The sequence below is a fragment of the Gordionus sp. m RMFG-2023 genome, chromosome 1, assembly GCF_954871325.1.
Source record: "Gordionus sp. m RMFG-2023 chromosome 1, tfGorSpeb1-WG-v2, whole genome shotgun sequence".
NCBI lineage: Eukaryota > Metazoa > Nematomorpha > Gordioida > Chordodea > Parachordodidae > Gordionus > Gordionus sp. m RMFG-2023.
In genome coordinates this window covers 35,728,178-35,754,120 of record NC_088775.1, presented here as the reverse complement: position 1 = coordinate 35,754,120, position 25,943 = coordinate 35,728,178, and the positions used below count along the sequence as shown (strand labels likewise).

The window sequence follows — 25,943 nt, the reverse complement described above, 5'->3', positions numbered from 1 at the left end:
CCAAAATAAGCGGAATGTTTAAATATATAGTTTGAAGTAAATGAAAAACGTCAGATGTGTATTTACATTTCGTATATTATTGGTCATATACTATCAATCACCCCTAACACTTGGGTTTAGTAATGGGTGGCGTGTTGTAATGTACACTTTTTTAATGTATATTTTATTTGATAAAGTGATTTATTTTAACAGATGTATAATTTTTATGTAAATGACTAATGATATTTATTACATTAACGAAATTGTAAAGATCACTTTTTCATTTAATATAAACTTTTGATTCAATTTAATTTTATAATAATAAAAAAAAATATAAAGAGAAAATTAAAAAAAAAATTAATTAAAAATCTTTTTCCTTTGTTGCCACTGTATTCCTTTTCACAAAAATCAACAAAATACATGGCTAACAACAGGTTCATAATATATATATATTATAATAATTAATTTTATCATTTTAATACAATTATAAATAATAATTTAAAATATTACAACAGTTTTAAAATTTTAATTCATTTTTTATAATTTTTAAATAAAAGAAAATCATTTAATTTGGTAAATATAAGGAGAATATAAAAGTGATCGCTAGTATGTTTGAATTTTAAATCTAGAGTAGTTTCTAGATAGTTCAATTGTTTTAATTGACGCATCTACGATTGAGGATTTTTATAAAGTAAATATTTTTATTACCCTTATTGATACATTTTTATTTCAATTAAAGTAAAGATATATTAGTCACAATTTTATTTTAAACAGTTTTATTTTCTTTTGCCGGATGAGTCTTAATACACTTAAAATGCGAGAGGATATTAAGAAAATCACATTATTTTTTGTGATGTCGAATTTTGATATAAAAATTTTGACAGAATAGAGTACTCTTTGAGACCAAAAAATACTTTGCAGGCCCTTTCCATGTTTAATTGCACTTTAGATTCCCTGCCTATATAAAAACATTGCCTTTTATTTTAGCTACCTTCCTTACCTAATAGCACCTGCACTAATGAAATGTCTTTTTCAACTTTGAAAAGGTAAAAACCTATTTGTGAAATAGCACCAATGGATTCGTAATATTAAATATTCATAAGGAGATTATTCAAGATAAAAATTTGCTTCTAGAAAAATTAGCCAAATCTCAGAGTAAAGTAGACCTCACTTTATAAATTCAAATCATAAAATTGCTATATGATTATAATATGTTCTTAGTCATAAAATTTTTATATTCAAAACGTAATTATAATGAATTTTAGTCATAATATTTATATATTATACTATTTTTTAAAAAAATATTGCATTTGCAATAAGAATTAGTGATCTGTATCGGACCTAATTTTCCAAGCCCGGCCAGGTTCGAAATTATTTTACAAACTTTTGCCGGTCCTTTATAATAACTCAAAATAAAAGATATATGTTATATGGCGTCTAGTTTTTATAAATAAAATCAAATATTTTTATTTTACATAAAATATTTAATATAAAATTGATATATTTAAAAAAAATTCCAAGGCCCGACCCAATCCGGCCCGAATTTTTTTCAAAAATTTTAGGCCAGACTTAGCCCGAACCCGATTTTCCTACTTTTGAAGATCTCTAATAAGAATTATTTATGTATTGTTAATATACTCATTTGTATTAATTTTAATGTTAAACTAGATTTTTTTAAAATACCTTACAAAAATTGTAATTTTATTTTTTTTTAAATAAAGTTATTTACAATAAATTTTTAATATAATCTGTATAAAATTTCTACATTTTGAAATTTATTTTATTGTATATTATCATTAAAATAAATACATAGTTAAATAAAAGGGTGTTATTTTATACTAAAGTTTTTAATAATAAATAAAATCTATAATGAAATTCTCTGCAAAATTTTGTAATATACAAAAATTTAATTAAAATAATTATTTTTAACATAGAATAAGATATATTGAGTGATCATAAAAAATGGGAGGTTAGGGGGGCGATTTTTTTCTTCTTTCTACACCGAATGGATTGAATTAATTTACAATTGACTAAACATTAATAAAATTTTCAAAATAATGCTTTCAGTCGCGTATTATTCATAAATTTGGCCAAAATTTTGTTACTAATATTTTTTTCATTTATGCTGGTTACTATAGTGATTAGACACTAATAACACAAAATATTGGCGAATTTAAAATGGGGTTTGGGAGCGAAGCCCCCAAAAATTTTTTAAAACCCCCTTTATGGATCAATCTTGGCTACGCCACTGCAAGCCTGTATCCTAAAAAAACGTCGCGATCTTTAAGTTGGAGTAATTGTTTAAGGCGAAAGGCTCAACTATCTAACATTTCTCCAAATCCTTTAGTATTATCAAAAATTCAAAGTGGATTATGCACTTAGAAGAGATTTAACAAACAAATAATGGATTTTTTATATAGACATTTTTTTGCCGATACCAATACTGCCGTATCAGGACAACACCAAACACAGACACTAAAACATATACACAATAATTTAATCCTGCTGTTCTATTTTAATTAAGCATTTAAAAATTAGTTGAACTTTTTTATTATTATTTTATTAAATTAAAAGATATATAAATGGTATAAAAGAATTACCAATTTTAACGATAAATTATAAAAACATTTATAATTATATTTTGTAAGATATTTAAAAAAAATTTGTTGCAAAATTGCATCCAAAGGTTATTAATCCCATTAGTTAAAAAATTTGATATCGTTTCCAGCACATATTTTTTTAGATATGCAAAATAAACAAAGAGAAATTTCAATTATGAAGTCTTTGGAGATACATGCAGAAATAAAATTATGAAATCTGATAAAAATTAATAAATAGTAATTTTAGGTATATTTTTAAAAATGTAATAAAATTATATTTATATATATATTTCATTTGACGTAATATTTTTGAAAAAAAAATATCTGATGTGGAATAATATTTTCCTATTTCTTTCTGGAATCAGGATATTCTAAAAAAATTTTTTAAAAATATATTTATAGAAATAATTACAATGATTGACATGCAATATGTCAAGTGTTGAATTTCGATTCCTAGTGGAATTGATTATAAAATTAATTTTTTGATCAAACTTTCTGTGAAAATACTGCATATAAACTTTTCTTATTTTTTAGTAGTTTTCAAATGAATATTTAGAAATCAATGATTAATTAAAATTATCACACAATATAAAAGTTTGTTCCAAAGTCCAATAATCATAATAGCACTTTAAAAAAGAGAAGAAGAAAACAGACTAATTTAAAGCCATTCATTATAATAAATGAATTTATAAAAAACTTAACAATTTTTATTTTCAATAAAATGAAAATATTTTTATTAACAAATATGTATTTAAAAAAAAATATACAAATATTATTATTTAAAAAAAATTAACAGGTAATGATGGGGTGTAAATTTTGATATTATTTCAATTTTATCAATGGAAAAAAAAATCATATAAACAATTTTTTTAGTTAATTAGTTAACAGTCGAATCAGAAAATGTGGTACAAAACATTTTAAGGTAAAAAGATAATAATAAAAATAATCGGTGCATTATTATTAATAAAAAATAGTAATATGAATCACCATTTTGTAAAGTAATGTTTTGTAAGTAGTATACGAGAAATAAATCTCGAGAAAGAATAAGAAAATAAAGAAAAAAAAATTGTTATTGCATATCAATAAAATTAATTAAAAATATCTTTTTAGAAATAATATTTAATTGTTCCACAAAATGTTTAGAAATAAATGTAACTCAACAGCTGTTTTTTTGTCATTTTCATTTTGGCAAATATATATTTTAAACTTTATTCATGATAAATTTATTATCACTTTGTTTTAATAACAAAAAAATTATTCAAACTAAAATGTGACTAACAATCTGAATAGGAAGAAATAAAATTGATATAAGATTTAAATATACAAAACTTTCTAAAAAACATATTGGTCTGCGCTAAAATTTATTTATATCTGAACCCTTATAAGTCTGATTGTAAATTAATTTTGTAAAATATTGGTTAAAAAAAATTGTCTAAAAGCACGTAAAAATTATATATAAACAAAAGTGTCAGCTGCCATAAAATGAATTGTTTTATTTTCAAAAAAAAATATTGTTTCAACGATTTACAATTTTTTTCAAACATTTATTAAGAAAGATTTAATCTGAATCTTTTTTAGTTTTTAGCTCGCTGCATCGGTGGTCCCTAACGTGTCGTTTAATACGTGGTTGATCACCTTTCCGCATAGAATGAAATCGATCGCCGGGTCGTTGTGGGATCATCACTATAAGTCTGTGATTACCACTGCGTGTGGAAAGAGGATCACGTGGCCGGGCACTGGATCCGCCCTCTTGGAACCTTGGTAAGGAAATATGGGATGCGTTACTGAAACTGGAAACGACGGACGAGGGCACATTGGCCAGTTGATACGTATAGGAGGAAGACGGCCTGGGATTTAGTCGGTCCTCATAAACGGCGTTGTGAGAATGGCGCGCATCATCCGAGTTGCCTGAAAAAAAGGAAATAAGTGACGCTTGTAAAAATGTCTGAAAAAATGAACTCTGAAATATTAAAATTAGAAAAACGAGCTCACAATTAAAAATTTAGGTAGGTATGTGGGAAAACGATATTTCTTAAAAGTTTCTCAATAAAAAGTAGAAAAATTACGAGCAATTAAAAAGATAACTAGTTCAAATTATATTATAAACTTTCCTATCATATAAAAACCAATCAATAAATTTCATTTAAAGAAATTAAATTTAACAAAACAATTGAACAACAACTAACTACACTTTTATAGTCATTAGCTACCGAACATGGGGATTGACAAACAATAATAATGAATCCAATTATATGGTTCTGTAAATGGGGAAAAGTTCGAAAATGATGGGGATTATGGAATGGGATGAGGATGTTTATAAATGTATTATATATTATTGTTATCGGATATAGATGATTAATATTATTTGTATAAACGTTTATTTGATTGCAATAAAGATTACATGAAGTTCAAGTTATATATCAAGTTATATTTAGTTTATACTACAGATTGGCGACGTTATGGGATTAACCTGATAAATGGAATATATTAGTGTATCGTATTGAAGTATGAACTCTTTTTTATATGTGATATTATGCTGAGCAATATGAATGTATTGGATATTTCATGAAATTAAATTTGGGATGAAGATATAATTGTAAATCAGAATTTAGACAATACATAAATTCGCCTAGCGACATTTTATCACACGACACTTTATCATGCGACACTTTATCACGACGACACTTTATCACGACGACACTTTATCATGACGACACTTTATCATGACGACACTTTATCACGACGACACTTTATCACTCAGTCATTTGATAACGCGACACTTTATCACGCGACATTTTATCATGATATACTTAAAACTTAATTTATTATAATTGAAAAGTTAAATTTTGATAATATCTCATTTTTTGACTTTCATCATGATATACTTAAAACTTAATTTTATGTATTTGAAAAGTTAAATTTTGATAATATCTCATTTTTTGACTTTCATCATGATATACTTAAAACTTAATTTTATATATTTGAAAAGTTAAATTTTGATAATATCTCATTTTTTGACTTTTCCGTCTAAATTCCAATATTTAAAAAATTTAAATTAATTTTTTATGTTAACGCGACACTTTATCATGATATACTTAAAACTTAATTTAATATATTTGAAAAAATAAAATTTTAATAATATCTCATTTTTTGACTTTTCCGTCTAAATTTCAATATTTAAAAAATTTAAATTAATTTTTTTTGTATTTTATTTATTGAAAAAAACTCATATTTTAATTTACATAAATATAATTTTTTTTAACTTAATTATCATCTTATATAGGGAAACAGGAGACATAAGCAATAATTTTCTATTTATACTTTTTATTAATAAGTAACTATAAATCAATAAAACACCACACTTAAATTAATGTGTTTATCTATTGATATTTTTTAAGCTAATCGTTTTTTCACAAAGATTTATAATTTTTACAAATTAAGGTTTTGTATTTACCCATAAATATAATAATATTTTTTTTTCTATATATACCTCAATTTTCTATATTATTATATATTAAAGAATATTTTTTTTATTAATTATAATGTTTGAATTAGGATTTACATCGAAAAATAAAACTACCCTTTTATATCAAAATTACGAATATACTAAATTTAGGACAAATAAAAATGAATCAATATGCTGGAGATGCGCCAAATATAAATCTCTAAAATGCCATTCTTTTATTACAAAAAAATTGAATGATATCTTAAAAGGTCCCCTTGATCATACTCATGAGGGTAACATTTCAAAATCTTATGCCCGAAAAGCAATATCAGAAATGAAATCCAAATTAAGTGAATATTCTAGTCCTTCTTTGGTCCATGCAACAACATTGTTAAATTATGATAATAATACCTTGATGATTATGCCAAATAAGTCTGCCCTTTATCGATCCTTACAAAGGCATAAAAAATTGATCTCTACCATTATATTGCCTCCTATCCCTAAGGATCTCACTTTCTTATATCCAGAATGTTACAGGGATATGCTCAAATACGATTCTGGGCCAGATGATAATTTAAGATTTATAATGTTGAGCACGGACAAACTACTCGAAGGATTATCAAGATCGGATATATGGATATGTGATGGTACCTTTAAAATTGTACCTGAAATATTCTTCCAACTTTATACCATCCACAAATTGCACCGGGCGCGAATCCTGTTGGTATATATTGCTTATTACCAAATAAGATAAAAGTAATCATATTATATATTTTAAGAGATGTAATTTAAATTTTATTATAGGAGCTGAAACAATTACTACCAGGGGCGCATCCGAGGAAAATATTGGTGGATTTCGAACAGGCACCGATAATGCGTTTAGAGCTGGGTATCCACTCGCAGATATCCTTGGATGTTATTTTCATCTAAAACAGAGCGTTAATAGAAAAATAAACGATTTGGGATTAAAAGAGATGTATGAGTCGAATGACGACTTTCGATTGTATAGTAGGTGTTTATCGGCTCTTGCATATGTCCCAGAGGATGATGTTGGAAACTCATTTGATACTTTGGCAGAAATATTTGGTGAATTGAATGGCTCATATGAGCTAATTTCCTACTTTGAGAAGACCTATATCCGAGGACGTAGAAATCCCAGTAAAAAAATATTTTTTTTAATTATAAATTTATATATTTATAGGGCAATGAAATAACTTTGCAGCGCCTTTATATAATGTAAGACTATGGAATAAACACAATTCCACGTTAGAAGGTGTCGCCCGAACAACAAATTGTGTTGAAGGGTGGCACTATGGAATTCAATCCCTATACCAATGTTCTCATCCAACACTATGGAAATTTTTAGATGGGATACAAAAAGATATGCAGAAACATAAAGCTCTATATCTTCAAGTCGTGATGGGAACAACACCGTACTTATCAAAGAAATATGAAGATATAAAAAGACGAATTCAGATTTGTGTTTCAAATTACGGATTGTCGGATTCTTTAATATTTTTAAAAGCTATTGCCCATATTTCGTGCAATTAAATATATTATAAATAATTTATATTTTTTACTCGTGATATATTGATTTATAGTTACTTATTAATAAAAAGTATAAATAGAAAATTATTGCTTGTCTCCTGTTTCCCTATATAAGATGATAATTAAGTTAAAAAAATATATATTTATGTAAATTAAAATATGAGTTATTCTCAATAAAAAAAATTAATTTAAATTTTTTAAATATTGAAATTTAGACGGAAAAGTCAAAAAATGAGATATTATCAAAATTTAATTTTTTCTAATATATTAAATTAAGTTTTAAGTATATCATGATAAAGTGTGGCGTTAACAAAAAAAAATTAATTAAAATTTTTTAAATATTGAAATTTAGACGGAAAAGTCAAAAAATGAGATATTATCAAAATTTTTTTTTCAAATATAATTAAGTTTTAAGTATATCATGATAAAAGTCAAAAAATGAGATATTATCAAAATTTAACTTTTCAATTATATTAAATTAAGTTTTAAGTATATCATGATAAAATGTCGCGTGATAAAGTGTCGCGTTATCAAATGACTGAGTGATAAAGTGTCGTCGTGATAAAGTGTCGTCATGATAAAGTGTCGTCGTGATAAAGTGTCGTCGTGATAAAGTGTCGTCGTGATAAAGTGTCGTCGTGATAAAGTGTCGCACGATAAAGTGTCGCGTGATAAAGTGACTCCAAATCACATAAATTATAGAATATTGTAATGAATAAATTATGATTATATAATGGCTTTGATATTGAATGAATTATTATAATTGCTGACAAAGAAAAATTGGGGGATGAATGAATTGACTAAAGGAAAATGAAATAATTATTAGATTTTGGGGTATGATTTGGGATTTTATTGATTATGGAAAAGATATATCAATTAAGAAGAACCATCTGACATGAACAAAGTGGTAAAAGGATTCAAATATGATTTTGAGATTATGGATAATTTGGGGATTTAGTTGAAATAGTGATGATATGAAATTAATTTTGGAAAATTGATGACTCAGTAAAAATGGAATATTAAGGGAAATAATATTGTGAAAACATGACCAATGATATAGTGATATTTACATGGTAATTTGGCTTATGGATCTATGGCAATTTAGACATTGGGAAAAAGGTTAGTGATAAGATAATCTGGCTAATTTGAACATTGGGAAAAAGGTTACTGACAAAATAATCTAGCAAATTTGGACATTTGAAAATGGTTACTGGTAAAAAAACCTGGCTAATTAGACTTAATTATAAAAATTACGATGGGTATCTGGGGTATCAGCCATAGTCACCATAGAGGTTGAATATGAGGAGATTTGGTATGAATTAGCAACCATAGTCTCCACACTCTATTCGGATGATAATTAGAAAAGATGTTGTCCATCGGAGATACTCGGGGGTAGTTGCCCAGAAGATTCAAGTTAAAAGAGGATAGTACATCGATGAGGCCCATCGACAGGGACAAGTTATGATGACCACTCAGTAATTATAATAAGGAGGAGTAGTGGGATCCGGAGGAAATTAGTGGGGTTGGTTACAGTGCCCAAGTGATAACGGACAAGGACCGTTCAACGTTTAACGCCTTGTGAACTGTCTACATAGGCACGATTAGTGACAATGGTGGGTGCAGAACTCATTACGTGACCGCGATGCCATCCAAGCGATAACGGTATCCTCGAGGATTATCCAAAGTTTATCGCAATTGGGACCATCTAAGGTTTGAGAGTGCACGAGGATATTTTGGTTTGGATAAAGGAGGTGGGAGAAATATGTAGTAATTAGCCGAATACGGGGATTGACAGACAAGAAAATGAATCCACATCATAACATCATATGGTTTTGGAGATGGAGGAAAGTTCGAGAATGATTACTGGGGATTATGGAATGGGATGAGGATGCTTATAATGTTGTTATCGGATATAGATGATCATACAATAAAGTACATGAAGTCCAAGTTATATATATATATACTACACTTATCAAATTTCAGAAGCGATCCAAAAAATAAATAAACTAGTTTATGATTTTAATAAATGACATTAATTGGAAATGATTTTAAATAGAGATTAATTAATGACTTTATAAAATTACTTCTATATATACCAGAAGAACTGCTTTCCTGCCAGTTCATCTCCCTCATGGAGATTTGATCGATTTTGTGTGGCAAATATATACGATTATTCTTAACCTGGGATTCTTGCATTAACTCTATTCTTCGAGGAGTTGATAAGATCGCACTATAGTCATGTTAATTGTAAAATATCAATGAACTCGAAAGATTAATTATATTGTCAAATTTATTAAAAAAATGTTTATTGTTTTTCTTTCCTTCAAAGAAGCCTTAACGGGGTCAAACAATGGTTGCAATTATTTTTCTTATAAAGTTTGTTACTCACTTCAAATAATTTTAGCCCTTAGAGATTATCATAGCTATCTTTTTAGTCCTTTAGAGATAAGAGAGGTTTCGAGATTTTGATCAATTTCTTCTTTTTTTCAAAATTGGTATAATAATATTGATATCATTTCTAATTATATTTAATTTATCCAATGCAAGAAGACTTCGCCATATAAATAGGCCATCAGTTTATATTAATATACAGCCTTTTCCCGCAGTATTAAAAAGCAAAAAAGCGAGCTAGACTTCTAACTATGTTGTAATCATATCGAAAATTTTGTAGCAAGGTTCTTACAATTGGATGGCCTTTCTGACATCAACCCCTTTATTTAGTTTAAATTAAATTTTACGATTTTTAAAAAATAATATATTTATAAATATGATGTCAAAATGACCTCATAGGTTGACGATGTTCACGAAGTAATCTCATAGATTCAAGTCGCTCACGAGAGGCAACTCTTTCCCCGGCAGAATTGCTCGAACTACTAGTAGAGGACACAGCATTGTTTTCTATCAATAACCTATCTCTAGTCTCTATACCCGTTCTTATAGCATTTATAGAATCACCAGAAGAGAAGGAACGAGTTTCTGAAGTATATGTATAAAAAAAATAAATTATATTCTGAAAAACATTAAGTGGAATAGTTAGCATTAGGAATGCGAATAACTGTTTAAAGATATTATTATTTATCTTTTAACAAATGGCATTTAAAATTTCCTACATATAGTAAAGAAAGACTTAATTTATCTTAACCCCTTAAAATTTGATGTAGGATCATTATTAATCATGATCGGACCAATTTTTCATTTCTAATTCCTTCACTAGCTTTTAAAACAAATTAAACTCAAATATATTGATCCGGAACCGAACCGTTAACCCAAATTATTATACTTTCCTGAATCGTAATAAAACTTATATAACCGATTTCGTCAAAAAGAACTAACTGAACCTATATAATTTTCCCGAACTAATTTATAAGCATTTTGTTTTATATATTTTTTGATAATTGATGACCATTTTTACATATATTAAATACGTTTATTATTCACATGGTGTTTTTACTTTGAAATTTCGTGTCACATTTTTTTATATAAGAAATTCCATATTGTAAGATCTCTATTAAAATCCAGTATATAAGCATTACATTATTATACAGTTCTGTCGTCCTAAAATTTAGGGCGAAAATATAGTAGAGGTGTTTTTACTTTGAAATTTCGTGTCACATTTATTTTTATATTGAAATTCCATATTGTAAGATCTATATAAAATCCAGTATATATGCATTACATTATGATACAGTTCTGTAGTCCTCGAAAATATAGTAGAGAGCATGCTAAAATGACAAAAAATAGAGGTGAATAATCTTTCCAAGAATTTAAGGCAAAATTTATTTATATTTTTAAATATCCAATCATGATATAAAATACATTCTATATTATATAAAATAGCTATTTAGAAAGTTACATAAAAATTGAAATATATTGTAAAATATATATATTGCATAAAAAATGAGGTAATTTTTTAAAATGTAACAAATAATTATCAGAGACCTGCCCATTTATTACATATACCCGAGTAGGGCCGGGCCTAAAAATTTTTTAAAAAAAATACCCGGATCGGGTTGGGCCGAATATTTTAAAACCAAATAAATCTAAATAGATCAAAATGAGAGGTAAAAAAAACTACAATATTCGCTATAGCAAATCCTTTTCAATATCTTTATAATATTAACCGTCCGTTTCCTTGATTGGTTATCGTTTGCGGACCTGTGAGTTGTCAGCCATTTTTAAAATATAGAGAAGATTTCCACTGAATAAGAGGAGACCCATTAGCGTTATCATCATTAAATTGGAAATGTGTTTAATCGTCATAAGACTTGCACGCAAATCCATCATATGACATTCATAAGGTGAAAGTCGCATTCACATTAAGCAGTAATACACGAAATTTTTTAATCTAATTCAGAAACTCTATCATACGGATGCATTATCTACTTATATTATTATTATCAATAAATTCCCTCATCCAATAAATTGCGAGACCCACAACGAGCTTCAGTTTGAAACAAAGTAAAGTTATCTTTCTATAAATATTCAATATCAGATAAGATAGCTAAAAAGATAAAACTATATAATTTAATACAGATTTTCTAATTGATAAAATTAGCATTTAACAACCCATTGCATATTGTTTATTGAGGCAGTAATGAAATAATTTTTGCTGATACCAGAGTGCCTTCTGTTTTCCTTCAATATTACTAATCTAAATTTATGTTCTCCTTTAAAATTATAAAAGAGATTTAGAACCTACCAGGCATTTCCTTCAACGATTTTAGAACACTATTGGTTTAGCTTTATTGATTTTCCAGTTTTAGGTATATTGATTGTTGTCTTAAGCCTTAGACAAATTGAATAATTCAAACAGAACATTATAAATATCTTATAAAATATCACCATTTTAAAATAGGGGGGATGGCCAGTTAAATTTTGCACTGTTTTTCTGAATTTATATAAGGCCTCATGGTTTTAAAATTGTCTTAACGGTACGAAGACCGCTAGACATACCCTTCCAATCTAAAATAACTGAAAGCCCAATACAGACGTTATTTGATCTAACGCCTTTTAATTTTTGTCAGGCTGGCCATATAAATTATATATTGTGTCAATATCAATAAAGGCTTTAAAGTGATTGATACCTGTAAAACATTTTATTGCATTGGGCACCGCTAATTCTAAATTTGTGAGAAATCTTATTTTTTGCAACAAATTTTTTTAAGAAAATTCAGATGAGCTAAGAATATTCAGTTAACTCAGAGTATGATTGGATATAGTGTACAAAGGTGCGTTGCTACACCAGATTTCTTCCGTCACGCCACTGGCGCCATCGTTAACAAGAAATCCAATATTTTTGCAAAATTTAGACCCAGCGGATTTAAGAAGCTCCAGTAGGATATGAACAATCCTCTCTGCATCTCTTGAATCCATAGGTCTAGAATATAAAAATAGGTTTATTAAAAGAGGACCCCCTAATACAATTTTACGTAAATAACCAAGGCTGGTTTATTTGACAATGTTGCAGATACATCTTCCAGGGTAGCGATTTTGTGTACAATTTTCATCTACACAGATTTGGGAAAGCTTTAAATTATTAACAAACCAGAATATTTAAAATGCAAAATATGTACAATTGTCCTATTGTAAATCTATTAACGATTCAAAATCTACAAATGGGAGATTTGATTTTACAAGATAATAGGTAGTATTAAAATTATATTGGTTTGTTTATCAATGTGATTAGCCATTTTTAATTTAATCTGTGGCAGCATTTTTTTTTGTTTGGTTACATAACCTTTATTAGCGGACATCCAATTTACAAATTTTTTACGGGGGAAACTGGGTTAAGCTAGTAAATGGCTACTCAACGGATACAATGGCATTCCTCCATTTCTATTGGGTATCCTTATTTAAGAACCAATAAAAATGAGAAGAGTTTATAATACAATTTTGTTTCTATAATATTTTATGTTTATTTCATGTTAAATAAAAAATATTAATAATATACTAAAATAACATTGTTAAAAATTTTCTGGAGGCACGCCATGTCCACAATTTCTTCGAGAATTACTGGTCGGGACACGTTAAATCTTTCATAAATCGGCGGGGGCACACGTGCCTCTTCCCGACTATATCCCTATATATATCAGAGCAGAGGTATCATTTACATGACCTGGCCCGGATTTTAAAAAAATTTAAGCTCGGCCAGGATTTTTTTTAGAAATTTTACGGCCCCGTCCGAGTTTTATTTTCAGGCCCGGCCAGGATTTTTTTGAATATTATATTTATTTTATAAATAATAGTAGCTATAAATATCAGGTTTTAAAATTTGTTTAGACCCAGGTATTTAAAAAAAAAATTTTTAGACCTGGCCCACCTAAATATATTTAAAAAAATTAAAATACGGCCGGAGATTTATTTACATAGATTAAAAGTTTCATTTGTTTCTTAGTTGAAAAAATTAAATTCATTCTTATCATATTACCTAATATCAGTTAAAGTTGGAAGTATTTTATATTTATGCTTCACCAACTAAAACTATTATTTCATAGTGATTAGAAGTTCACTCATTTATATATATTTTTTTTTTTAAACTAATCGAACCCTTTATAATAGCTTAACCCAATTTTCACTTTAAACAAGGGATCCAAACAGAACCTAAACCATTAAATCTTAATAACCGGTATTTTTTATCGAACCTAAACCGCTAAAAAAATTTCTTGACCAACCTGAACCAAACCGCTAAAATGCCACTGAACCGGTTCGAGCCTCATGATTTTATGCTTATAAAATCATGTGTAAGTTATTACTAGTATATTACAAAAAATTTTATTATATTCAGTCATAATTTTTACAAACTAGTATATTGCCATAAGCTTATAAATTATAATGCCTAGAGAAAAATTAAATCCAATATATAAATTATTTACATATAGTGTTATAAATGTCACATCAAAATGTAATATTACTGATTGTCAAATAAATATGAAAGGCCACCATGGAGCAAATCTTGAGCGTCAGGTAAAAAGAAACCACCCTCTAGAATTCGATAAAATTAACAAAATATCACAACAAAAGCCTAATAAAATAGAAAAAGTCAGATCTCATCAAGTCAACAGAGGATAGAAGAAGTATTAAAAGAACAAACAATATCAGTAAATTTAAATAAAAAAAATAATAATCAATGCTTGTACTGAGTCTCAAGTATCATAGTGAACTTTATTTTACAGCATTGGAATGGGAAGCAATCATTAGGTTGATAAATATCCTAAAACCAATTAAATTAGTTACCAAGATTACAACTTGAGCAGCTAACTTTAAGGGTCTTTATGGCATATGGCTAAAAGCTAAATTAGAAATTTCTATTTTTACTTCACCCTTTGCTGGTTCAATAATAGATGATATGAATTTTAGAAACAACTTTTAAACAACAATGCCTTTTTGTCATGCCTATATCTAAATTTAAGATTATATTATATCTTATATAAATTTAATTAATAATTTTATTTTACTTTATATAATTTTCTATCTATTATTTTTAATTTTTATTATATAGATATCAGGTGCTTCCGACTAAGAAGAAAAAACCAAGTCTAGAGAGCATATTATTAAAATAAACATGGAATTAAACTTTGTTATAAAGTAGAGGATTCTAGTGAAGGTGAATCAACTCCGGTTAATATATCTTCATCTGAAGAGGATTTAGTAGAAAGTCTTCTTAAAAAAGGAAGATGATGCAAACAAAATCTGTTACAAAAATAGGAGATTATAGTTAATTTTTCTAAAGGACCTAGAATTTTACTATTGGAGAAATCAGAGTAATTGATACCCAAAATTATGTAAAATGTCTGATATCACTGGCAGTTCCGGCTACCTAAGTTAGTGTGGAAAGATGTTTTCAACAATTAAATTTATACTATCTCCTTATAGATATAATTTGAGTGAGACAATCGTGAAAATATATTAATTGTGCCGCTTAATAAAAATTTTTTAAGTAAATAAAGTTAAATATTGTTCATATTAAAATTAATCATTGATATTTATTTGTTATATTTACAAATTAAATATTATTTTATAATGTGTAATTAATAAAAATGAAGGTTTTATGAATGTGTTTTTTATTTTAAATGAAATAAAAAAAATATTCTTCCCTATACATAATTTGAATGTAGGCTTAAATATAAAAATTTTAACCGGTTTTTAGAGGTTCGAACCGAACCGAAATTTTATTTTTTACGAACCGAACCTGAACCTTGAACCGTTATTTTTATTCTAACCTGAACCGAACCGATATTCGTTTCGGTTTGGATCCCTGCTTTAAACATAATTGTCAAAATCCCTAATTAAAAGTGTATCTTGCGGAGAAACCTATACCGTCCATTTTAATATTTAATTAGGCTTATTTTATATCAACTAGTTGAATATTTATCTATCTTAAAATGTAATATTTATTTATGATGATTAAGGGCATCGCCACAAAGAAAAGAATGACTTTTAATAACAAAAACATTGGCGCTAAGAAATTATTATGAATTTTATAATATAAATTTCCATTATTAGTAAATTATCAACTTCTTATAGTATATGTAAATCGCTATATGAATGTTTTAAGTGTTAAGACTGATATTTTTTACCTACGGGCTCGACGCGAACGTCGGCACTGATGGCGTTACCATCGAAAGCGTTTCCATACGAGTCGTGACCGGTGCACACATAACGCCCGCCATCGGCAATGGATGCCTCGGTAACTTCTAGCAGACCACTGTAATCGGACACCCCGCTTCGCAGAAATTGGGACCAGTCCGGGGACGAGGAGGCCTCACCCATAGAAACCTTTTTATGTGATAATTATTGGGGTTAATATCATTTAACACTTATAAACTACAATCCCAGTGCCCTACCCACGAAAAATATTTCTTATTCTTAAGGAAAAAGAGTCCTACACTTGAACTAAAGTTTGACGAGCCACGTGATCCATGGCGTATTTTCTCCTTTATTAAAGAAGTTAACCCGATTTCTGAGATAATCATTTCAAACTTTTAAGGATCATTTCGGGGTTAGTTATCAAAGAAAGATTATGATCTATATAGTTTTTATTCTGTGTAATTACATTCTATCTTTTTTTATTATTAAAAGAAATGTCTCGAACCTTGGACCACGTCAATTTTACGAAGTTATCGTGCGTGTTGCTACTGCTATCGTCTATATCATCTAAGAAACGCGCCGAGCAGGCTATGGTAAATGAATGACCTTCTTCGATAGTTTGCGTAGCGGGTGATACCGTTAATTCGATCCTTCCTATAAAAATTGGTGGGGGTGGGGGAGGTTAAGGTTAAAAGTGCATGTTATAATTAAATAATAAATATTTAAAAAAGGATCATTAAAATTCTATCTTAGAAACAGACAGGCCCTAAAAACGAATAATATATTTTTTAATAGAATCTTGCGTAATCTTATTGATTATAAAAACTTAGTCGTTTATAACTTTATATATGATTTAGAGTTGATATAAGTAAACTATGGTAAGCTTTAACATAAATTAAATTCTTATCTTCAACAAAATTTAAAACCAATTTGTTTACAAAAAAAGAGACATATAAAACATACTTTGAACATTAATGGTAGCGGTGGAAGAGAAGTAAACATTGTCTAAAGATGCCTCGCAAATGTAATCACCGGCATCCCTTGTGGAAAGTTTTGGAATGACTAAACCACGCCCATCATCGACTGTATAATAATTTCTGGGTAAAAAGTATCCTTTGGGCCTCTTCCATTCAACCTTGTATTGAGTTTGACCTTTTCAATTATTAAAATTAATTTTTTAATATAGGATCTAAAAGTTATTGAAAAAAATTAAATTATAAGTATTTTTTTTTCTACACTTTATTTGCGTCTTATTTATCATTAGATCTTTGCAAATAATACTAAAAAATAGATATAAAACATTTTAGATTATTTTTATATATTAGAAAGTAAATTGCATAGTAAATTAACTAGTAAAGATGAATTATATACAAAACCTGAGAGCATGCAATTCAATTGAGTGCTATCACCGCTTTTGTAATTTAAGAACTTGGGAAGGATTCGCACAACGTTCAAAATATCATGATTGCCATCCAAAGAATTAACTATGTGCATCGTAAAGTAAGCAAAAATAGATAATAAAAGTAATTATCATGATTACTAATCTATGAAAACCAGATAGAGGCCCCCCAATAATAAAGGTTACAAATATATTCTAGAATTACAGGGGAGGGCTTAAGTTTCTCAAAATAATATTTAAAATAATAGTAAATATTTTTCACCCCCCCCCCACCCCATTCTTCTGTAAATAAAAGACCCCTAACAATAGAAATTCTGATAAGCAACATTAATTTATGGCATTTTAAGGCGATTACTATCAGGTTGCCTTTTTTGAAAAATATTTATTTTTACAGCCCCTAAAAATTAGGTATTACATGAATAAAATAAATCTATAATAATATACTAAAAAATGGCATTTATTATGATATTATAAAAGATATTACTAAAAAAATATAAATTTAATGCTTTTTTGAAAACCTATCAAATCGAGGGTTTCTTGAACGACGCCCAGGGCGTTCTTGGCGGTACAAACGTAGCGGCCCGAGTCGCTTGGTCGTAAATCGGTTATCTCAAAAATAGCAGAAGCAGAAGGTATGTCCCCACGACGCACCTCACGGTTCTCTGCCCTCAATTCCTCATCGTCCTCATCAGAAGGTAGTGTGGGAGATCCTTCTGTACCGACGATCCGTTTTGGAAGTGACCAGTAAACCTTAGGAAGAGGTTCGCCCTCTGCCGTGCACTCCAAATTAAGAGAACCACCTTCAATAGCGCGGACAGGGCTGCTTGGCGTGATAGTCAAGGTTGGCACGCCTTTAAAAATTATTTTGATAGATAAAAAGAAACTAAATATGTGAGTTCTAAGAAAATTAATTTTAATGGGAAAACCATATATCAGGCAGAATAAGATTATGATTTGAAAATAAACCTTCAATGTTCAAAGATACGGTGCGCGAAGTGACTCCAGCCGAATTGGAAGATGAACATTCATACTCCCCTTTCTCTTTGCCCACAACATTCGTGAAACGTAAGATGCCATCAAATACCTTTTTTATCATTCAAAATAATTTTCAGGTTCATAATCAAACAATGGACAAATTATTTTTTTTAAATATCTGGATACAGATATAAATATTCATTAAATATATAAAAAATAGAAAAAAAATATATAGATATTTTAAAAAATTGACATAATATGAAACTTTATATTGAACATTGTGTTAAAAAAATAGGAATAATTATTTTTTCAAATAATTTATCAGACAATCTATGCCTTATCTCCTATTGACAAGGTTTGCAAAAAATAGCCGTTAAACTTGGGCTTAAGAATAGTGCTATACATTTAAAAAATTTCTTAAATCTGGAATGTTAATAATTATTGGTGGGAAATTAAAAAAAAAATTGTTTCAGTTTAACTCATTAAATAAATATTTAACTTTTTAAATTAAATGAACATTTAAATATATCAAAAAATAATGAAAATTAAATCTGTATCTATTTTATATTATATAGTTAAAGATGACAAAATATTTATGATACAGATACAAAATATTTTTCTAAATTTATAAAAAGATACAAGTATTTGCGATATTGCCCAACCCTGTATGTAATATATGAAAGTCATTTTTACCAAGCACGAATAATATTTTAAAACTTTTTAAAGGATGTAGAGATTAGAATTTTTATTAGATTATCAACTTAAAAACCCTTCGGATTACAATTTTAATTAATATATATCACAGCTCTTCTAGCGATGACATAATAATTCATTAAAAAATTATTATGCAAAATCGACAAACTTGGGTGGTTTGTCTGTGTATTTCTTTGTTTCCCAATCTCTTCCATACGAGAGCCGAACCGCTTTCCCCCGCGTTCAATCTGCATTCGAACTGAACTTGGCCGCCAACTTTAACGCTTTGAGAATTACTCGGGTACACCGTCAACCCTGGAGTACTTAAGGCTTTTTTTACAAAATAATAAGTCGATGATAATTTTAGGAAAAAAATTAATAAATGTTTGTTTTTATAATATTATGACTGGCGCATGACTAATAAATAAACCACTAAATAAATGTGAGAGAAAACATAATACTTTATTTATCATATAAAAATTCTTAAAAATAAATTAAAATTAACATAAATTTATTTTCACAACCAAATTTCACGAAAAAATGTTACCTTTAACATGTAACGTGATCTCGGCCTGGGTCGAGCCAACATAATTCGAAACCTTACATACATATGTGCCAGAATCCTCGACCACTGCAGATATAATTCTAAGTTGGTTTCCGTATATCTATTTTTTTTATAAAAAAACATTTTGCAGAAGTTTAAAATTAGTCATTCGATTCGGACGACATATTATCAAAAGATAAAATTTTATGAATATCATTTTTTATTATTCTAGGAATACTTATCTTTCCCTGGTATGATAAATTTTTATTTAGATAAAAACCTTGTGACTAGCACTAATAGGTTTCCCATCGGTCCTGATCCATCTAATATTCGGTACCGGTCTCCCAGTTATCGCGCAAGCCAAAATTGCTGACGATCCTATCCTCAAAGAAAGTTCTCGCGGTCTAGCAACTGCCATAGGCGCTACATCAGGAATCGAGGCTAACGTAATAATAGCTTGAGTTGATGTAGGCGTTTGCGATGTGGATGGGGAGGAGCTTTCCATTGTTGTTGATACTGTTGTGGAAGTTGAGAGAATTTGCGGGATGCTAGCAGATGTAAAAGTAACCCATTCAGTGAAAGGAATTGATGAAGGGGGTTTCGAAGATGGGCTAGTTCTGGGTTCGGTGAATGGAAACAACGAAGAAGTGTCTTGGGAATAAAATATTTTTGAATGCAATTAACAACATGAAAGACCTACAGAGACATTTAAGCTTTTTGGAATATCTTTAAGCCGTAAAAAGCCCGTTAGGGTATTTTATTTTTAAGTTCCGCTCGCCCCCAGCTTATAATTTGTTTTTGCCCGGGCCTGAATTTTTAAAATCAAATCATTTTATGCTTCACTTCAGGCCGGCTTGGCAAATCTCTGAATTATATTAAGCATGAGTGATTTATTTATTTTTTTTAAATGTATTATGAAGAGTGACCTCTTTTAGCGAAATCGACCAGGAGTCTAGATGTCGATCTGTAACGGCCATTGGGGCTGGAAACCTCGCACACGTACAATCCAGAATCGGAGGATCTGACATTTTTGAATTCGATTATCGTACCATTTGTCTTTTACGTAAAGAGAGAAAGAAATAATTATAGAAGGATAAATAATTATGAATAATGAAAAATGTAACATATTAAAAAATGGATTCCTTTAATCATAATACACCTCAGTTAACAAGATACATGAAGAGCGCAAACGTTTTTTTAAAGTATAATTAATTATATATATTTATCAAATTATTACAGCAAAATTTTCTTAAAAAGTTGGCAGAGAACGATTATTACTAACCATGACTCGATTCAGTTATCAAAAGTGCACATACATTGAGTCAGCTGTAGTCAATGTCATTGGTGTAGGTGGACGTCAGGCATTTAAATGCCTATCACATTTCGTCTAAATGCATTTCAATGGCAGACTTTAATGTACATACACTTTTTAATGAACAATTCGTAGGTTTAGGTTAGTATTATAGTCATTGGTTGGAGGAAAAAAATAGGAAATAGAGAATAACCTTATAGGAAGGGTGCAAATTATCGTTGTGCTTGTACCAATTAATTACTACGTCTCCGTTACCGCCTTGAACCTGGCAATCAAAAGAAGCGTCATCGCCTTCGTTGGCATTGATCAGCGTCGGTATTACGAATACTTTCAATTGTTCGTATCTTTTAGCTTGATTAATTAAGTGTCAAGGTGGTATAGTTCGTTTGTAAAAAAGAATAGTTCATCATATTATGTAGAGAAATTTATCAAATTGGTATATAAATATAATATTTACTACTAGAAATGATGGGAATAGGAGCAGGCAAATTAATGAAATGAGCAAGATTATTTATAATTAGTGAGATATAGTTGAGGTTAGAGAATCCAAAAGAGCTGATGCAAAAAAATTTATTTTTAAAAAAACTTTTTAATACCTTTAACGTCTAATCGAGCTTGGGCTTCGAAGATTTGATATTTAGTGGATGCCGTGCAAATGTACAAGCCAGAGTCCTCGAGCCTGACATTAGGAATCTTGAGAATCCCTATCAAATCTTCCGCCTTATCGGGTAAAGGCTTGTTAGAGTAACCTAGTTTGGCCCAAGATATCTTGAATCCTTCTTGTGACTTTAAATTATATTATTTATTTAATTTTATGATCAAATAATTTTTATAGTTTGTGATTCCGATAAATTTTAATGTTTTTTAAAAAATATATAATTTTTAAATATTTAGATTATATGTGAAATATATCAAATTAAATAACTGAAAAAAATTGAATTGAAAAATAAGGCAGAAAAAATAAAAATAAACCTTTTAAATGATATAATGGAATGATTATTTTTTTAAAACACTTACGTCTTTAATGATATTACACACAAAAGTAGCAGTTTCCCCTTCATCCAATATTAAGTGTCGAGGCTCGTTGACAATTATCCTCAACATGCTAGACAGTGATCTCCCTGTCACGATAGTAGCTTTAAAATAATAAATATATAAATTCGATATTAAATTTCGAAGAGAATTTTGACAAAAAATACTTTTTTCACAATTCAATATATAAAAAAATCTTTTTTAAAGTTACAAAAATATCTAATTTTCATTTTTTTTTAACAACTAATCTTGGTAATATTTAGTATATAACAAAATTTATGCCTGAAAAATAATTATAATAATTTATGAGAATTGAAGAATTTAATAATTATATATCATAAAGTTATCATTTATGTTCAAAATTTATTTATCAATTAAATTTAAAAAATAAGAACTTTGGGTGGTTGTGGTTTGAGGTGGCAAATAACACAAATCTGGGTTACTTGGGTGGGGAGAATATGGTGGTGCACATCTAAAAGATATTATTTTTCAAAAACAAATTAAGATATGCTCCCAATCCCAAATAAAGAAAAAAAAGGAAAACTCTTTACAGGTATAATACATTATAAGGTTAGCTAAAAAATACAATAAATAATTGGATGATTATTCTGAAAACAATACGGTATATGTTTTTTTTTAAACAAAGATAATTTAAATTATGATTTCACTTCACGAACGATTTTTAAAAAAACGAGGATATAATGTTCATGCACTTAAAAACACACACCAATGCTCACACAATTATCAACTAGGCAAACAAAGAAATATTTTTAAAAAACAAATAAATTTATGAGTAGCCATTGTAAGTTTTAAAGATTGCAACTAGAACCGAAAATTCGAACGGAACTAGGGGCCCTTCTTTCAAAATTTTAGGCACCATTTAGTTTTTAAAAATATTCAGAATCGGAGCCTTTTTTTCGGTCATTTTGCCAGAAGGAATAGAATAATTGATAAGTAAAGGTTAGAATGAATTTCATCATTCAAAAAATTATAAATAGATATATTACATTCGGTTTTCTTTTTTTATCTAGGTAAAAACTTTGAAGAAGAAAATAAATTATAGAAAAAGAACAAGGAATTAAAACCACGGTTCTATAGAATGAAAAGGAAAAAATAAATGGCAATAACAAGAGGCAACCGCGTTTAGCGTTAAACAAAAGGAAATTTCGAAAGAAACCAGAAGTGCAATTTTATTGACTTACGAACGAAAGTCATTCAACGCTGTATTTTTTTTGGTTATAGAAAAAAAATATATATACTTACCCAGATTTTTTGACTCTTCTAAAACTGTTAGGTAAACAAAACAAAAAAAATAGTAGAAAAATCAAATTTAAATTTAATCAATAGTGTATTAAAAATTTTCTAGGAAATCGATTATTATAAATTTTGGCAAACAATAAAAAAAGGTTGAAACTTTTAGCTATTATACCTTTCGCATTTCTTTCCTATATGCCCCGGTGGGCATCTTTCACAGGTGACCTGATTGTCTCTCATATCTATACGGCATGTTCCGGGTATGCTAATAATATTTTTTTCAGTTATGGCTAAGGTTTATTTAAATATTAATATTTAAAAACAATTCAATTCACCCAAATTGCCCCGTCCTCAAATTTTCATGTAAAATTTTTATTTATTAAAATAAATAACAATATTTGAAAGAGAAAAAAAAATTGGTATTCACCCAGCTATAGCTGGACATGAACAGGGTCTACACGAATCTTGCGGTCTTCCGTAAAAACCTGGATTACATCTATCGCAGTTATCGCCAGTTGAATCGCGACAATTCTATATTAATATAAATGACATATAAAATTTAACGATATGGGAATACTTTTGTTTTACCACAAGCTGAGTAAATACCACCTTTTTTGGTAAAATTTTTCTCACTATATGAGATACGAAAGTCGAGATCTCAAAAAATATAATTTATAAATGATAACCTTGCATACACCATTATTGGTGTCGCATTCGTTAGATCTACCATTACACGAACAAGGTTTGCATAATCCCAGGTAAAAGCCTCCTTCTGTTCTTGTGTATCCTGGCGCGCATTTCTTAAAATCGAAATATTAAATTCTGGTAAAAAAATTAAGAAAGTTGGAAAAAATTTCTAAAATTAAATTTAAAAAAATAAAAATGCCACGAGAATGGTTAACTAATTAATAAATATAAACCTCGCAAGAGAGTCCCTTGTAACCCGGGGGACAGTTGCATCTTTCGACAGCATGAGCCATACCTGAAGAATCGGCCTTATTTTCGTCGGCTAACTCAATCGATAAATCTTTTATGCTAAGATATCAAACCATTTATGAATGAAATAAAGGAGTATTCCTCTATATTTTTTTTCTCTTTAATTCCTTTCCTTCCTATCGTTCCTTATTTTATTCCCCCCCCCCCCACCTTTTAATTATAAATAAGGATTTTATTTCTACTTTTTCTCGTTAAAAATAATCAGCCATTTATTTGTTATGTGTGTTATAGAACGAATGTAAATTATGTCAAACCTTGAATAAAGGGTAGAGTTATAATGAGTTAATTTGATAACGACTCGTTGCAAATTAACCAAAGCCATCATTAAATGTTCCCTGGTAGCTCTGTTGCCATCATTCCTCTTCCAATTATTCTAAACAAAAAATATTTGAAAATTATGTAATGAATCAATTTAATAATTTAAGTATACCTCATATAATCGTACGATCCTTACGACTGGTTGGATAGGGATCGGACTTCGTTGATCAGAATCGTACACTAAATGTATACCATTTCCCTTTAAAAATAAAATATATTTCATTAAAAAAGAAACCAGGAAAAGAGGAGAGGAGGCAAAATTAAGAATTTGTTAGAATTTCATAATCGATGTAATATTTGCCACAGAAAAGAGGGTCTAAAAATCTATTGTTGATTGTTTGTTAGTTTATTTTTATAAACTTTACACATTTTGAATTGAAAAATATTTTTGGGTCTATATCTAATTTTTTTTATAGTTGTTAAGACGAGCACCTTCCTAACTATAACTTTAAAAAAAATTGTTCTTAAACATAATTTAAATAAGAAAAATAAATAAATATTAATTAGTGCAACGTCGTTACCTTTTTTGAAGAAATGTAAAACCATTCGTTACCTTCTTCTAGAGGTAACGAGTAACGGTAACGTGTTTCTTCTTTTTGAGTAACGGCAACGCAAAACGTTGCTCGTTACTTTAAATTTTTCCGTAAAAAATATTTAAAAAAGAAAAACATATTTATTGTACAATAAAACCTTTATTTATTTTTTAATATAAATAATTTAAGCCGAGTTTTTAAATCATATCAAATACCATTCCTTCATTTTCATTTTAAATTCTCGTTAAATTTTCAGTCAAATGTTAATCTAATTAATATTCAATCAAAATTCAAAGTAAATGTTATATTATTATTCTATTTAATAATTTATTTTAAGAATATTATGTCCATAGTACATACTTCTCCAGAAGAAGATTTAACACTTCCCTGGCCCCAATTTGAAACATATTTTACATCAATAAAGAAAATTAAGGGTACCAAGTCTACACTTTGTAAATGTAAATTATTTACTAAAGCAAATATTTCAATCTCAATGTCCAGCATATATTATTATTTTAAACATTACTTTAATAATAGACATGGACATGATAAAATAACCATTTAAAAGAAGTATTCTTTCATAATATTTTAAAAAGCTTAATCATGAAATTAAAATATAAACAATTAAATTATAATATATTATAGGGCCGGGAACCAACATAAAAAATCCAAAATTAACAAAATATTGGTATCGGTTCAAAATATTATATTGGGTTTAAAAAATATCTT

General features: G+C 28.3%; 1 protein-coding gene and 1 long non-coding RNA gene across 3 annotated transcripts in view; one reads left to right on the top strand and one right to left on the bottom strand.

Annotated features, from left to right (window-relative positions):
• Positions 1 to 3,368: 3,368 nt before the first annotated feature.
• The window catches only part of LOC135922890 (basement membrane-specific heparan sulfate proteoglycan core protein-like), a 92,504-nt gene continuing 69,929 nt past the window's right edge, over positions 3,369 to 25,943 (bottom strand). Inside the window, exons 31-53 of one of the 2 annotated variants that reach the window (XM_065457400.1) lie at positions 24,794 to 24,880; positions 24,618 to 24,736; positions 24,288 to 24,402; positions 24,054 to 24,167; positions 23,795 to 23,898; positions 23,543 to 23,632; positions 22,509 to 22,585; positions 22,099 to 22,217; positions 21,678 to 21,867; positions 21,275 to 21,432; positions 20,696 to 20,825; positions 20,050 to 20,420; positions 19,773 to 19,890; positions 19,395 to 19,555; positions 18,524 to 18,641; positions 18,076 to 18,408; positions 17,535 to 17,642; positions 17,122 to 17,310; positions 16,664 to 16,812; positions 16,149 to 16,347; positions 10,356 to 10,548; positions 9,669 to 9,802; positions 3,369 to 4,487 (exon numbers count right to left, since the gene is read on the bottom strand). In XM_065457400.1, the coding sequence (XP_065313472.1) occupies positions 4,138 to 4,487; positions 9,669 to 9,802; positions 10,356 to 10,548; positions 16,149 to 16,347; positions 16,664 to 16,812; positions 17,122 to 17,310; positions 17,535 to 17,642; positions 18,076 to 18,408; positions 18,524 to 18,641; positions 19,395 to 19,555; positions 19,773 to 19,890; positions 20,050 to 20,420; positions 20,696 to 20,825; positions 21,275 to 21,432; positions 21,678 to 21,867; positions 22,099 to 22,217; positions 22,509 to 22,585; positions 23,543 to 23,632; positions 23,795 to 23,898; positions 24,054 to 24,167; positions 24,288 to 24,402; positions 24,618 to 24,736; positions 24,794 to 24,880 (3,726 nt within the window). In that variant the 3' untranslated portion in view covers positions 3,369 to 4,137. Of the gene's footprint in view, positions 4,488 to 9,656; positions 9,803 to 10,355; positions 10,549 to 16,148; positions 16,348 to 16,663; positions 16,813 to 17,121; positions 17,311 to 17,534; positions 17,643 to 18,075; positions 18,409 to 18,523; positions 18,642 to 19,394; positions 19,556 to 19,772; positions 19,891 to 20,049; positions 20,421 to 20,695; positions 20,826 to 21,274; positions 21,433 to 21,677; positions 21,868 to 22,098; positions 22,218 to 22,508; positions 22,586 to 23,542; positions 23,633 to 23,794; positions 23,899 to 24,053; positions 24,168 to 24,287; positions 24,403 to 24,617; positions 24,737 to 24,793; positions 24,881 to 25,943 lie in introns of both variants that reach the window. The other variant, XM_065457399.1, reaches the window with a different exon arrangement.
• LOC135922891 (uncharacterized) lies at positions 6,485 to 7,603 on the top strand. Its single transcript, XR_010571066.1, has 3 exons — positions 6,485 to 6,780; positions 6,829 to 7,182; positions 7,226 to 7,603. It is a non-coding gene; the product is annotated as an uncharacterized LOC135922891 (long non-coding RNA).